This window comes from Onychostruthus taczanowskii, unplaced genomic scaffold (genome assembly GCF_017590055.1).
Source record: "Onychostruthus taczanowskii isolate IOZ18803 unplaced genomic scaffold, ASM1759005v1 scaffold64, whole genome shotgun sequence".
Lineage (NCBI taxonomy): Eukaryota > Metazoa > Chordata > Aves > Passeriformes > Passeridae > Onychostruthus > Onychostruthus taczanowskii.
Genome location: NW_024504122.1, coordinates 4,998,878 through 5,014,293, shown reverse-complemented (window position 1 = coordinate 5,014,293; position 15,416 = coordinate 4,998,878). Strand labels below are relative to the sequence as shown.

General features: G+C 60.0%; 1 protein-coding gene across 4 annotated transcripts in view; it reads left to right on the top strand.

Moving 5' to 3' along the window:
• The first annotated feature begins 5,308 nt into the window (after window positions 1-5,308).
• The window catches only part of SMTN (smoothelin), a 21,863-nt gene continuing 11,755 nt past the window's right edge, over window positions 5,309-15,416 (top strand). For 2 of the 4 annotated variants that reach the window (XM_041420247.1, XM_041420243.1), the window contains exons 1-9: window positions 5,309-5,490; window positions 10,343-10,503; window positions 10,746-10,839; window positions 10,948-11,026; window positions 11,120-11,400; window positions 12,856-12,958; window positions 13,140-13,357; window positions 13,484-13,547; window positions 14,745-14,843. In XM_041420247.1, coding sequence (XP_041276181.1) covers window positions 5,440-5,490; window positions 10,343-10,503; window positions 10,746-10,839; window positions 10,948-11,026; window positions 11,120-11,400; window positions 12,856-12,958; window positions 13,140-13,357; window positions 13,484-13,547; window positions 14,745-14,843 — 1,150 coding nt within the window. In that variant the 5' untranslated portion in view covers window positions 5,309-5,439. The remainder of the gene's footprint in view (window positions 5,491-10,342; window positions 10,504-10,745; window positions 10,840-10,947; window positions 11,027-11,119; window positions 11,401-12,855; window positions 12,959-13,139; window positions 13,358-13,483; window positions 13,548-14,744; window positions 14,844-15,416) is intronic. The other 2 variants (XM_041420246.1, XM_041420245.1) reach the window with 2 other exon arrangements.

The window sequence follows — 15,416 nt, the reverse complement described above, 5'->3', positions numbered from 1 at the left end:
CTCAAGGCACAGAGAAAAGCAGGATGAGAGTCCTGTGGATCAGCACGGTGGGAGGGATACAACCCCTTGGAGGAAGGACAGACAAGGGACATTTGAAGGTCTGGGCAGGCTGGAGGGGAAACTCTGCAGCCTACCAGTGCCATCTAAGCAGGGTCACAGCTCTGTGGGAAGTTCAGATGGCACAGAGCGCCTCTGCAGGCCCTGGCAGCAGCGGCTGTGCAGCAGGACAGGGACCATGCGCTCAGCCTGGGTACACATGTTGCCATGCACGGATCCATCTGGAAATGCCAGCATACAGCAGGGAAGGGAGGTTCCCACTCTTCTTTGCAGGCTCGCAGCCCTGTGCATGCTGGAGATGCTAACACCAAGGCCCTGACAGTTTTCAAGCACTCTAGTTATCTGGGCCCACTGCCAGGGAAGAGGCTGCAGCCTGGGGAGTTGTGTCCTGAGCAGATGCTAGTTCCATGGCTGCCTCTGCCTGTGGGCCCCCTCTCCTTCTGGTGGATATGGCTTGTGGCTGCATCCTGCACTGTGGGGTGCTGTGCAGTGCCCTGGGCTCCTGGGCTCTTGCAGTGCTGGGTACTGAGAGTGTTCCCTCTCCCCGCCTTCCTGGGGCACAGGACAAGGTAGGCTTATGGCCAAGAGGTGCCCAGCTAGGAACAGGCTGTGTCAGAGGCACTGCAGCAGAAGCAGATCTAGGCTCCTGTGGCAGATGTGATGCTGAAGGATAGACCCAGTGACTCCTGTGGCAGGGCAGGGAATGGGACAGACTGTGCTCGCTTCACAGGATCCTTGGGGTATTCTGTTCAGGACAGGGGCCAAAGGTCACTGGAAGGAAATGGATTCACTTATCTGGGCTTTAACTCCTACAAGCCAAGGCTGTGGTGGGGCAGGAGCTCAGTGCCCCCGTGCTGCAACCCCCACAGCACAAATTGAGCTGGACTGGGGTGGACATGGACAGGAAGGGCGCTAACCCAGCACCTTGTGTGTGGATCTACCCTCTGGAGTGGCTCCACCCGGAGCACAGTGCATGTCCTGAGCAGGCTGAGCCCCTGAGTACTCACCAGCACTACTCCTGTACCAGCACAAGCAACAGACAAGAGCCGGCAGATAAACAGATAGAGCTGCCCGTTCTCTTCCTCTGTGCAGGTAAAGAGGCACAACAGAGATCCAGCCCCTGAGACCCACACCTGCGGCAAATTGCTTCTAGCTCATAGGGAAGTGGTGTGTGCGTTCCGCATGCTGGTCCCCATACCAGCCAGCCAAGTGGGACAACTGGAGCCCTCTGTATGTGGCAGCACTGATCCTCCTCGGGCAATGTAGCACCCCAAAAGTGGGACCTTCCTTGTCACATGGCTCCTTCCTATCCCAGATGAAGTAGCACCTCCAGGCAGGTAGGAGGCTGCCCATTGCCCTGCCAGCAGCAGGATGTGAGGGATCCATTACACCTGATCCTGCCCTGGCTCCCAGCAGGATGTGAATCATGCCTGAGAAATGGTGACATGTTTAGGCATGAGTATCCTGTCCTAAGCAAGTGGTACCAGTTCTGTGCAGGCAGGTGGTCCCTGTGGCTGGTCTGGCTGCTACAGAGCTGCCATACTGCTGCCCTTCTGCTGATGCTGCTCTCCAGCTGCACTGTGTGTTCCAAGACACATTCCTGTGCACCACCCTGGCAACTCTGTACTGCCCAGCCTCCATGCACACCCAAGGGCAGCTCTTAACCCATCCCTTACCATCTCTGGGGTGTGCCCATGCCCAGGTTCTGCCATCTCTCAGAGGGTACAGCATTACATCCACCCCAGGTCCTGTTGCTCCGGCCTCTCTTCATGCCAGCCTCTGAATTAAACAAGCTGCACAGTTCCCAGGGACTTACTGTCAAGGAGGATCTTGGCACATCATCACACCCAAGGCTGCAATTCTCAGGAGTGAGAGGAGGAAGAGGAGGCAGGGAGAGCCCAACTTCTCCTGCAGCCCAGGAAGATGGAGGAGCTTCTCTCCTGCCCCAAGGAGCTGGGAACCATGGAGTACTCTGCCATGGGAGGCCCTGAGAAGTAGGTCTGAGAGCTCCAAAACTCAACCATCATGATGTCACTGTTGATAATAGCATGGTGCCCTGTGGGACCTGCCCTGTTGTCAGCATACAAAGGAGTGGCAGCATCAGGGTTCACATGTGCATGCCATGGACAAACAGAACAGTGCAGTGAAGCCAAGAGCTACCCTTCTCCTCCCCTTTTTCCTCCTCCTCCTGTTCCTCCTCCTCCTGCTCCTCCTCCTCCCACCCCCCCCCCTCTCCCCCCCCACCCGCTTAGCTCATCCTGCTGCTTTGGTCCTCTCCCCTCCCACCCTGCTTAGCTCATCCTGCTGCTTTGGTCAGCTAGGAGTGGGTGCCTGGCCCAAACATCCACCTGGGGTGACAGGTCTCCCCTCCCTGGCTTCCTCTGGGACTGAGGCCAGCCAGGTCAAGCCAATTTGTGATTTTGGGAGCAGTCACAAAATATCGGGTGTGTAGACAGTGGGATGGACAAAGGTCTGTGCGTGTCAGAAGTTCCCAAGAGAGGAGGTATGAAACCAGGAAAGCTTCAGGAGGAAGAAGAAGAGATGGATTCCAGGACCCTCCTCTGCCCACTGCAGCCTGTGTAGCCCTGCACTGCCTGGGGGTCTGCCAGGGTAATGCTGGCCCCACACTGTGCTCCTGTGCCCAGAGGAAGGGCTGTGCTCCAAATGAGATTGAATTGAATTGAATTGAATTGAATTGATTGAATTCTCCCTGCCTGGCTCTACAGTCACATCCCTACCTTTGTCTGCATTTTCCCATCCCTGAATCAGGCAGGTGGCCAGACCAGTTCCAGACATGTGCTTGCACAATAAAATTCCATCACTGCTATTTAACATTATGTTTAGCATCCCCAAAGGGAACCCAAAGGATTCTTGCCCCTCCTCCCTTTGCGGCACTTTTCCCCTGGCAGAGGGAGCCCCCAGGACCTGTGCACCCACCCAGGCCTCTGCCCCCTGATGCAGTTTCATCCCCTCTACTGGGTAATATGACCACCTTTGTCAGCACAGAACACACAACAGCATGCTGTGATTGCTGCAAACTGGTGAGATCACTCCCTCACCTGCCCTGCACCAATGCACAGGGCAGCCTCCCCACAGCCCTCCCAGAGCCAGGCCTGGAGCTGGAGCCCTGGGCTCTCCAAGGGGTTTGTAAATATCTCCTTGCTCCACTTCATGGAATAAGGAGGTCTGCTTGGAGTCTGTGCTTGGCTGGCTGCATGTCCACCTCACCCCCGGGGAGCCCTGCATATGCTGAGGAAGCTGATGCATACGCTGTGTGGTGGGTGTGATCCTGGGTATGTGGCAGCGGGTCAGTGAGGATGTGACAGGATCACTGCCTGGGGGAATGGAACAAGAAGTGGTGCAAACCTGTAGGAGCACAGGCAGGGTAAGTGCCACTGCACATGCTGAGAGCTGTGCACCCAAGGCTACTTTATCCACAAAGCTCAGCATGCTTCTGCTTCCAGGTTCTCCATATGGGAAGACCACGCACAGATCCATCTGAAAATGCCAACATGCACAGGGAAAGGAGGTTCCTATCCGTGCTGCCAGCCACACATCATTATCCATTGCCCTGCCCAGTGCTGATGCTGGCAGAGGGGCTGGGGAACAAACCTGATGTAACTTCAGCAGCTTAAGGTTGGCAGTAGGGTCCCCCCCATACTGCAAGGGCAGAAGAGCTGCTACCAGCTGTGCTGCCTGAAGGCCAGGAGCTGGATATGTGGCAGGGCCTGCTCCCACATGACAGCAGAGCTGCAAGTGATGCAGACCCCTGAGTGTGCGGGTGCCTGGTCCCTGAGGGGCTGTGTGACAGCAGAGATGGAGGGCACGGCAGACCCCAGGCCCCTGTGTGGCAGCTCTGTGACAGATATGGCAGGGATCATCCAGCAAGTAAAGATGATGATCTCTGCTGAGATTGGCAGAGGGTGATATGTTAGATGGCACAGTGATTGGAGGGGTTGGCTTTAGTATAGTTGCTTGGGCAGGGGCTGTCATGCTCCAGTGGAGCCCAGTGCTGCTCAGGCCTGGAGACTGGAGAGCTACTGAGGAATCTAGGGCAGCAGAGGGCTCTGGAATGCCAGTGTAGCTGGAGACCCACCCTGGCAAACAGTCCTGAAGTCAGACATCCGAACCAACACTCCCAGCATGGAAACTGCTGGACCTCCTAGGCACCTCTACCACACCCCACCTTTCTGGCCTACCATGGTGGGTTCTTCCCTGTGTCAGATGATGCCATGGTCCTGCTCCATCCCATCCATCTTCCCAGATCGCTGGGAACTCCCAGAAAAGCAGTGAACTTAATCTCTATAACCTTCTCTGGAGAAGCCCCTTGGTCTCTGGGTTGCTGGACAAGGCAGGTAGCAGCATCTCTCCCCCTCACCTACGAGCTGGAGGCAGATGGCAGCTGCCAGCTTTGCAGAGCCCACAGCACCTCTGGGTTATGTCAGGTACTTAGTCCTCTCCAGAGAATACTTCTGGCCTTTGCCCAGAAACAGGATTGAGCCCCAACATGTTTGTTCTCTACAGAGCAGGGCTGCACTTCAACTGCAGGTAAGGAGCTTGGGGTCTCCAGGGAAACCTCTCGACAGTGAGACACCAGGGCTTGGCTGTCCCGGCACTGCCTTCTAGGACCTGGAACAGGATGTAAGGACAAGGGCACCACAAGCAGCTTCTGAGCAATAGGACCATGTGGGGGGCACAACACATCCTCAGGGAGCCCTCGCAAGTTTTTGGGGGTGCCCTGGGCATTAATCCTGCAGCGGTGTCAGGGAGCAGCTCAAACAGCTCCCCAGACCATGCAGGGGCATCCCACAGTGTGATCCCGCGGGCCCGATGGGGAGGGCCTCCAGGCAGGAGGTGCTGGTGGCCCCGCATCCCGCAAGCCGAGGAGCGCAGCAGCTCCTGCGGGCTGGGAGCCCCCACGGCCCGGCTGGGCTCGGGGACACTCTGCGGGCAGCGATACGCCCTGGGGTGCAACCCCAAGGGGGCCAGGCCCGAGTTCCGCCACACGGCACCGGCGTGGGGTCCGGGACGGGAGTGAGTCCGGAGCGGCACGGCACGGCACGACTGCTGGTGCACGGTGCCGGGACAGGGCTGGGCACCGGGATACAGGACCCGCAGGTCCGGCGGGGCGGCGCCGGGCCGAGGTGGCGGCGGCGGGGCGAGGCGGGGCGATGGGAAGCGGCAGGGCGGTGGGAAGCGGTGGCTCTGCTATTGGCGCTATTGGGAGCACGAACGGGAGCGGAGCCGAGCCGGAGAAGGCGGGGAGCGGGGCGGGGCGGGAACGCAGCCGAACCCAGCGCAGGGCCGCGCCGCCCCGGCCGCGCTTTGTTGTCTCGGCCGCCACCGAGTCCCGGCCGCAGCAGTGCGGCCCCAACGGGCAGGATGTCTCAGGAGAGTCTCCTCGGGATGGACGAGGGAGCGCTGCGGAAGCTGGTGAGTCCCCAGGCTGCTGCGGGTCTCGGGGTACGGTGCGCGCCCGCGGCGGTTCCGGGGGTGGATCGTGCCCGGAGGTGTCTCGGCTCCTTGAACCCCCCCGGACCGGGGGCTGATGTCCCAGGCGCGGGCAGAATGGGACCGGGTGGGCCTCGGGTCTGTTGCTCGGCCGAGGGATTCCAGAGCCATGTCTGGGAGCGGATGTAGCGCTGGAGACCTAGCGCTGGTCCCAGGCGGCAGCACCTGGAGGGACCCGCGCTGGCCCGGCTTGGGCTCTGGGCCGGGGTGAGCTCCAGACGAGCTCTGGTGATTCCGAAGGCTCTGACCCCGCTGCTCTGGCCACTTTTGGCCCTTTTCTCGAAACCTCGCCTGGCTGTACTGCCTGTCCCGGCTCCATCTTCTCGGCCGGCGGATCCAGGGGAATCGTTCCCCGATGCTGGCACAGTTCCCCGCTCTCCCCTTGCGGGCTCCCGCGCTGCCGGGGGCTGGCACAGTGCCAGGCGCACTTCCCGGGCTCTGCCTGAATGGCTTTGCATCCCATCCCCTCCTGCGCGGCGGCTTCTGGGGCACCGGCCGGAGCAGTCCCAGAAGCGAGAGCTGCAGTCGTGCGCTGCCGCGGCCGGTGGGCTCTGGAGAACGAGGGTCTCCGTGTCCCGAAGACGGGACTCAGGATACTCAGCCGGGTCTGGTGTCCCGGGAAGTCCCCACAAATGCCCGGCTTTGGGCAACCCCAGGGACCCCTGGCCCGGGGCTAGGGCTGTGCTGGCTGCCCCGGGGATTAAGCCGGGGTGGCCCAGGCCAGCGGGGAATAGTCACGGCAGGAAGCTGAGTGAGCAGGGAAGGCAGGTCTGCTGGGACAGGAAAGAGTCGGGATGCCGGCGGGAAGTGGGGGCTGTGCAGTGGGTCCGCACGAGGGCTCCCCCGGCTGAGCTTTCTGTCCTACAGCCCTCAGCCAGCTCTGAGCGACACGCAGACCTGCCCGTGGTTCGAGCTTAGGAGCCCACTTGCTTCTCGCGGGGTGATGTCAGGGCCAATGGACCATCCATCCAGAGGCATGGGCATGGGTGGTCAGTGTCTTCCCAGCTTGCCAGTGCTCCAGCTCTGCCATGTCCCAGCCGAGGTCTCTGATCTGAGATGGAGTCCCAGGAGCAGTGGGTTCCTGGTGTCTGGGCAGCCCAGGGAGGTGGATCTCATCCTGCAGCAAGCACTGCTTCTATGGCTGCTTTTTCTTTGACACGCTGAGGCTTTGCCTCCCCAGAGCACTGTGCTTGTGACCCACATTTCCCTGTGCTGTGTGGCACAAGCTTGGGAAAGCCTCATCTGAGCTGACATGAGGCAGGGAAGGAATTATTTTTCTTCTGGTTAGGTTTTTGGCTCCACTCAGCTGGAAGAGGATTAGTCCATATAAGGGAAAACTGCCTCTCCCACTGCTTCCTCCCTTTTTCTCTGCTCTCCCCAGCCCTCCACTCTGCCTTGCTTCTCCTCATTTCTCTCAAGTGACTCCTAGGCAGCAGGATCTGATGTCCCCAGGGAAACTGAAAGAAGGAGGCTGGGGGACGTGAGGAGGTCCCTGCAGCCTCCTCACTCCTGTGCTGGCTGGGCTGGGAGCTGCCAGGAAGCTTTTGCCCTGCAACTCCTGCCATAGGCATTCATATTCCCTTCCCAGCTACCCACTGGTATCGCAGTCCCAGGGAGGCCAGTTGTGATGAACCAATGGTACAGCGTAAAGGTGACCAAGGGCTTGGAGAAGCTGGAGGAGAGAGCTGTGGGGGATGGGGTGGGTGCTACTGCAGTGTGGCTCTTAGGTGGATGTCCAGAAGCAAGAGATTGTTTGAGTGCTCACAGCTGTACTGAGCTCCAGGCTGAGATCTGCCAGCTTTGGGCTGGGGAATGCTTCCCTCTCCCAGCCCCTTCACCTCTTAGTCTGGTTAACTAAGGAGGATGTAAATACCTTTGGAGACAGAGGCAGGGTAGGCCTGAGCTAGGAAAGTTGCTGCCATGAGATCCCCTTGTTCTTATACCCAGTAGCCTTTGGCAAATCTTCAATGGCCCTGAAAAGCACTGCATCCCTGCCGCATCCCTGTCATCCAGTGTCCTTCCTGCTTTCCTCTGCCCGTCGGGCAGCCATGCTCCCCATGCCTCTCTCCAAAGGTGACAATGAAGCTTTGGGCTGTAGGAGGTGCTCAATGTGCCAGGCTCATCCGGTGTCCCAAAGCGGTTTCCCTGTGGCCAGGCTCCAGCCTCCAAATTGCTGCGTGCTGCAGCACTCCAAAGAGCCGGATGGATGCCAGGCTAATTGCAGCCCTCCTGGAGGAGCTGCCCACTGCACTGGGGCTCTGAGCGCTGCTGTGTTTGGCACCAGTGGGGAAGTAGCCTATGGGTGCTGTGTCAGTGCTCTTCACAAAGGCACTCTGTGTGCTGAGGAGGGTGTTTGCTTGGAACCATTAATTTGCTGGCAGCTGGGCAGGGCCCATGGGGCCCCGGCATGTGCTGATCCCTGAGCCTTCCTGTGCTGGCAGGGTTGGGCCCCTTGGTCCTTCGCAGCTGTTGTGGTTTCCGTCACGCTTTCCTGTGCTACTGGCTACGGAGCTTCCAAAGCTGCGCATTTGCCTCATCCCAGCTCCCTGCTGACGTGGGCTTGGAATAAGGCATTTTCTCCTGCCCTGCCATTTCTCCTGTGGGGAGAAGCCTTCCAGGACCTGAGTGCATGTCAGGTCCCAGCTGAAGCCTCCTGGGTAGGACAGACCCCAGAGGTGGCAGGTGGGTGCCACACAGCACACGCTGGTGCCAGCAAGTTTCCTGCACCAGGGTCTGCAGGGCTGGTATCCCATTGTGTCCTCCTTTCCTGGCACTCACGACTTTTACAGCTGCTGTGCACATGCCCCTTCTCCTCTCTCCCCCCACCTTCACCACTGCCCCAGCTGCTGGGGCCAAGCCACTCACTGCCAGCATCTTATTTAGGGAAGGGCCAAGGCCTTGGCCACCCAATGTGCAGTTGAGGACTGTTTTCCTGTCCTCAAAGCCTTTGGATGGCTGCAGGGAGAGCTGTCCTTACCGAAAAGCTCTGCCTCCAGCCCCTCATTTTGAGCTGAACCAAATTCCACCACTTCCCAGTCCATCGATGCTGCACTGTTTGCAGGGAGCCAGGCTTCCTGGCTGGCTGCCATTGCTGCTGGACCATGCCTTTGTCCTGGTGGTAGTTGTCCCCACTGTAGTGGCATCTTTGGCATGCCAGCAGCCATCTAGGGCAGATGGGAAAAGAGAAGTCCATGAGGATGGAGGGGCTGGTTTTCTCTCCAACACTCTCCACTGTTCTGGCAGTGCCGTGGCTCCTGCTCTTCCCAGCTGCTTCCCTGGCCTTGTGGTGGCAGAGGTGCCTGCTCTGGATAAAAGCCCAGAGTGGGCTGCAGGCCTCAGGTCTAGCCAGGATGCTGGAAGGGATGGTACTGCCTGCTGGCACGGTAGGGGCTGCTGGGGTGAGAAGGAAAGAGCACCCTGGCTCCAGGCAGCTCCCCCAGAGGTTATGTGTATTTTTAGAGTTTGCACGCCCTAGGATTGGTAGTCCTGGCCACCGGTATCTTCCCAGCTGGGGAAGGATAATGGTCCCTATTGGGCTTTGTGGCTGTCAAGTGTTGGAGGACAGCAGTTTTGGCTGCTGCTGGGGTGGCACATGGCATCTCTGCCTGCTCTGTTCTTGCTGGCTTCCCTAAGATTGGAATACCCTGCCATATCACCAAACTCCAAGCAGAGAAGGCAAAGGGCGATAGCTTCTCCAGAGAGATAGCTTCTCTGCAGGGAAGGGACTGATGTGCTTGTCCTGTGGCACAGCCATGGCTTCTCCCAGCACGATGGGGCTTGATGCTGCCAGCAGCTGCTGTTGGTCACTGGGTTTATTTTTAACGAGCTCCATGGGAAATCACCTCCCAGGTTCCTGATGTCAGGGCAGTGTTGATGTCCTACAGCAGGACAGTGTGAGGATAGTGGGACCATGCCTGCCCTGACCAGCCTTTCACTGCAGATCTGGCTGTCTTCTGCCCCTTGAACATCAGGAGGTGTGTTCATAGCACTCTGGAAAAACTGGAGCTGGTAGTGGGGCTGGGCTGTGACCTGATCTGGAAGAGGGAGAGCAGCTCTGCATGTGCATGCCAGGTGCTGGCCTTGGGTGGGCTGAGGAGCACCTGGAGTGCCTGTGACATGTTCATGAGGGCATTTGTGGGGGAGTTGTGGCCGTGCTTCTCACACGTGAAGGGTTGGACTTGGATTTAGGACAGATCCCACTCATGGATTTGGTTCCAAGAGCCACCTGCCATCTGCTAGCAGTGAATGAGGATGGGGAGGGCTGCAGGGTGGACAAGATGACTCCTTGGTGGGATGCTGAGATCTTTTCAACCAGCACCTCCTGGTGAACATGGGATGAGAAAAGAATGGGCTGTCCTGTCCCTTCGCTGCTGGAGGGGCTGGCGTGGGTAGGAGGACTCATTCTAGAGCTGGTGGTACTGGGAGGGGCAGAGCTGCAGGGCACCAACCCTTGCAAGGCAGCAGGACCACTGGTGGGTGTTCATTTCCCGTGCTTGTCTCTTTGACCTTTACATGCCCGGAGGTCTCGTTGCCACCATGACAGCCCCTCCTCACTATGGCTGGTTCCAGCATCCTGTCCCAGGGGGGCCATGCGTACTTCCTGCAGGGCCTGGCAGTGCCAGGCAACATGCACTGGGCACGTGGGTGCCACACACAGACAGCGCCTTTGTCCAGAGTGTGAGCAACTCATGGCAGTGTGGGAGAGGGTGGCACCAGGGCCGAGGTGGGGACTCAGTGGCCAGAGCCAGTGCAGAGCCCTGCCCTGTGCACCCAGCTGGAGGCCACACTGGACCTGGCTGAGCGGCGCCGCATCCGCTCGGCTATCCGGGAGCTACAGCGGCAGGAGTTGGAGCGGGACGAGGAGACGTTGGCATCCAAGCGCTTCCGCCCAGAACGCAGCAGCCATCGACAGGACAACAAGGAGAATTGGCCACAGTGAGTCCTCTTGTGAGCTGGGGTCATTCCCTGCCTCTGCCCTGGGAGATGGGGGCTACAGTACCTGGCCCCAGTGTGGCTGGGATAGATTTGAGTGAACATGAGGGTGGGAGCAGCATGGCACAGAGCAGCTTGGCACCTGGTGGGGCCTGTTGCCTGGATCTGCCAGCTGCCCACAAGGGGACTTTGCTCACAAGCGCCCGTGACAGCTCCCAAATGGCCACCCCTTCCACCCTGCTCAGGTCCCGGCACCTGGAAGAGGAGCAGCAGGCAGCCCTGGCTGCCTTGTCTGAGCAGCTCGAAGCCATCACCAGCGTGGAGGAACTGACAAAACTGGTAAGTGACTGTGTGCTGGGGGAGACTGTTTGCTGGGATGGAACTTGTGCTGGGGCTGACCAAAGGTCACCCTGTGCTGGGGCTTTCCTGGGTCCTTCCCTCTTGCAGCTGCGGTCAGCGGGTGAGTATGAGGAACGCAAGCTGATCCGAGCTGCCATCCGTAAGCTGCGGGCTGAGGAGATTGAAGGTGAGGCACCATTCCCATGTTCTGAGGGGGAAGCCCTGGAAAGTGTGAGATGTGGGTAGCTCCTTCCTGAACACAATTTTTGCTCCCACCCAGCTGCGACCCTGGCTGGGAATGTGCAGAGCAGCCGAAGGGATGGCAGCAAGCCCCCCACTGTGCCTGGGGAAATAAAAATTTTCCAGAGGGACAATGCTGAAACACCAGCCCTTACTGCGAGTGAAGAAAGCTGTGGTGAGAGTAGCACCAAGCCTCCAGGCACAGACAAGAGCGGGGAGAGCAGCCAGCAGGACGATGCAGAGCCAGCACTGGCTGGGCCAGAGAGTGGATATGGGGAGGCTGTGAAGCAGACCCCTGCCCAGCAGCCCAAAGGCTCAGCGGTGAGTGTGTAGAGCACTGCATGGGGTTTCACCTTTTACTGGGATTCCTGTGCCAGCTTGTCTGGAGCAAAGAGACCTGGGCAAGCTGTGGTTGCCTGCCCGAAGGGGTTGAGACAGGTGGGGCTGGAGTCTTTGGGGACAGGGCAAACACAGCTGGGCTGTGCCAGTGTGGCCCCAGCAGTGGTGGGCTGGGGCTGGGTCTTCAGGCCAGGGTTCCCCTTGGGCTTCTCCCAAGGATACTACCTGGTGGGGATCTGGGAGCCCCTTGGTGCGTGTGGTGCACCCATCTCTGCTCCAGTCCTTGGGGATGGGGCTCTTCGGTGGCAACAGCTATTCATCTCTCCTGCAGCAGTTCCCCTGCGTGGGTAGAAACCTCGATTCCCTGTCCCCCTTCTCATGGCTGTTCCTGCCAGCCTTCGAGGGGCCAGGGCTCATTCTGGACTGAAGCTGCTGGGAGCTTTCTGGATGGGGGAGGGATAAACTGGTGGGCAGAGCTGCAAGGAATAAGCACAAACTAGGGTTTTCAGTGCAGCAGGGATGACACTGCAGAGACTCTGTAGTGGTAGGAGATCTCTGCATCCAACCCTGTGGGGTTGCCCTTTGAGGGTGGGGGTGAGAAGAGGAGAAGCAATGGGTGTCCCCGCAGCCAGGTAAGAAGGCGTGGGTTCTCCCATTTGCCTCTATCCAGCCCTTCTTCTTCCTCCACCTGCCCCAGGGCTGTAGCAAGATACTGCCAAAGGGATGTAGCCTTGTGCCACCTTTCAGCACTGTCTGCCTCCTCATCTGGATGTGCTGGCATGCTGCCCCCAAGCCCTGGCTGGGCTGGGACATCACTGAGCAGCTGAGAGGGCTGTTCTGCTGGCTGATTTTGATCCAGCCATTTCCATTCTTGAGTTTGGGGCCTGGCTCTCCTGTGCCCCCTCAGGGTATGGGCCCCCCTTCATCTCCCCCTGCCCTAGAGTCATGGTGCTGCTAGAGGCACTGGCACAGCCAGGACTGGCACCTTGTTCCCTAGCTGACACCAGAACACCCTAGCCCTGCTCAGACTTATGTCAGAGACAGATCCGTCACCTGTGTATGGTCCCATGTTCGGAATATTGCATCATTTGCCAAGCAGAGCTGCAGGTGCTATGAACAGGGACGCGGTGATGTAAAACTGGATGTTCCCTGCATCACAGAGTCCTGGAGTGCCTGGGCTGGAGGCATGGGGCAGGTTTGGGGTCCCCCTTCACTAGACACTGTCTCTCTCCCTGCCCACAGGATGCAGCAGGGTGTAGGGACACTTGTCCCGCTGTGAGCCTCTTGTTGTGACCCCTGTGCAGGGACTGGCTTGTCAATTCCCAGCAGCATGCAGGCAGGGACCTGGATAGCATGGGAAGAGTCCACAGCCTGTGCGTCCCTGGCTGGAATGGGCCCAGTGGGAGACTGGAGCGGGGCTGGTTCTACTCCCCCCAGGCCTGCAAGCAAGAGGATGTGGTGGAGCAGGAGCATGTCCCAGCTGGGATGCAGGAGCTGTGCAGCCAGCAAGCGAGAGACCCCCAGAAACCTGGTGCTCAGGGTGAGTCCCCACAAATGTCCATGGCAAAATCCTGTCTGGGCTGTGTACCTGGGGCCAGAGCTGTGCCTGGCCAGCTGCAGCACGATGGAGGGCATGCTGTCTCACAGTGGTGGGCAGGGAGCCTGGAGGGGCTGCAGGATGCATTTCAGGCTACCTGAGCAGAGTCTCTTCTCACCCACAGCTGTGGTTTCAGGGACCCTCGTGCTCCTGGAGCTGCAGCCAGCCCCAGAGACCCATCCAGAGCCTGAGGATGGTGGTGAGGACCTGCAGCAGGGTCAGCCCCAGGCAGCCTGGAAGGAAGGGAACCTGGACAGCCCTGCAAGCACCCCAGAGCCCAGTGTGGTGCAAAGCCCCAGAGGGGAACAACTCATCCCGGGCCAACCCAGTGCTGGCAGTCAGGTACAAAACTGGTGGCAGCTGCCGCTGCCCTCCTTGCCCAGGGCTGGCAGTCTGTGGGTGAAGCCAGCTTGATGGGGGGACTGCATGTAACCCCCAGCTGAGTGCTCTGCCCCTCTACTCCCACAGCTTCATGTTGGGGTACACTGCCAGGTGCTGGGGCCAGGTGGGAGACACGAGAGGCCATCAGTGGGTAAGTGTAGCCTTGAGGGGGGTGACATGAGAGCTGTGGCCCCCTGCCAGCTGGGCAGTGCCACCCCAAGGCCCCCCTGCTCCCCTGTCTTGCAGCATGTACATCCCGGGCAGCCCTAGGGACATGACTCCAGCCCATGTGTGCTGGGCCAGGATTGTGAGTGCAGGACACAGCCAGGCCACAGGCCGCCCCTAGCTGGGGGCCAATTGCTGCCTAGCCAAGTGGTGGCAATGCCCACCCCAGCCAGGGGAACTGGGTGCCAGGCGAGCTGTTTACTGGGGCTCCCACTCTGGCCGGGTTACTGCAGGGCCATGAAAGGGAATCGGTGCCAGTAGCAAACCCTGGCCTTTTGCATTCTTTGTCCCAATAAGGCTGGGAGCTGTGCACGGCTGGCTCTGACCACCCCCACCCTGGGCCCAGCACCCTGCAGGGCCTCCCCACAGCCCTGAGGGATTCCAGTGTCCAGCAGTTGCCCTCTTCCTACTGCTGGGAAAACCATCCCCATGGCTGTGCCAAGAGGAAGTGGGGAAAAACCAAAAAGCAGCTCTCTGCTTCCAGGGTCAGGGGTGCTCCCCTGACTGGCAGAGGTTGCTGTCCTTCCGAGGAGTCCCTGGAGGCTGCTGGCTCCTGGGAAGGAAGAAGCCCTGGGAAGATGCTAGGGGTGATGGGTAGCAGCAAGGCACAGCCCTGGGGTAGAGGCAAGTGTGCAGGATCCGACCCCCCCCCCACCCCTTGCCTCACAGGGGGCTCAGCCTGGATTCTGAGGAGAAGCTGAGCCCCCTCCCTCCATGGGCATCAATGACTCCAGCCCAAGGGCGGAGCTCTGCCTGCACCTTTGAAGGCTGAGCCACCTGGCCCCTTCAACGTCTCTCCAGAGGCGATGGTATGCCAGGGCCTGGTGAGGACAGGGGTGATCCCAACCTTTCAACACAGATCCCAGGGACCCCCACTGCACTGCTGGGCGCAGAGCCTACCCTCTGCTGTGTGGTTTTGCATTGCAGGACAGAGCCCATGCCTGGCGTGCAGGGCAGCCCACAAGTGCTGATGGATTTTGGCACTAAGCTTTGGGGAGTGTGGAGCGATGGGGGGGGAGACTGCAGGGTGCTGTGCTGGGGTGAGGGGATGCCAGCAGCACCTGTGCCGTGCTCATCCTCTGCCCCCTTTATTCATTCCTTCCCTGGCCTGTCTCTTTCCAAGCATCAGTGCCCACCCAGGAGGTCATGGGAACCCCGGCTCGCCTGAATACTCACCGGTGGGAGCTGCTGCCCTCCTCCCTCTGCCTGGCTGGCCCCACGGGTAAGATCCTATTGGTGGCTGCCTCCATTCTCTGCTTCCCGGTGACCGAATGTCCCCGGTGGCCGAATGTCCCCGGTGGAGCCTGGGCAGGTGTAGAGCTCTGCAGTGCCAGGATGCCGCAAGATGCTGCTGGCTGCCCACCTGCCCTTTTGCTTCCTGCCCAGAATCCCTCCCTCCTCGCCCCTATCCATGTGCACAAGCATCCGGCACCAGTGCGGGGAGGGAGCAGAGGCTTTGAGGGGCTGCAGCTACCCTGGGAAATGCTGGCTGTATCATGGGATCTCTGGGGGACAGCAGTACCTCCCGTGAGCACGTGAGGGATCGCATGCGTGGTCAGGCGCTCCGGGGGCATTGTGCGTCCTGTGGGCAACCTCGGGGGGGCTGCATGCACGGTGTGGCATCCCGGGGCGGGGCCAGCATGCATGGCCGGGGGCACCCCAGGACGGGCGGCAGCGTGTATCGCGGGGGGCACCGCAGGGCGCTGCGTGCACGGTGCGGGGCAAAGCCCCGGCGGGGACACGCGCGGGCGGCTGCAGTCCGGTGACCCCGCGCCCGTCCCCGCAGCGCCGCGCC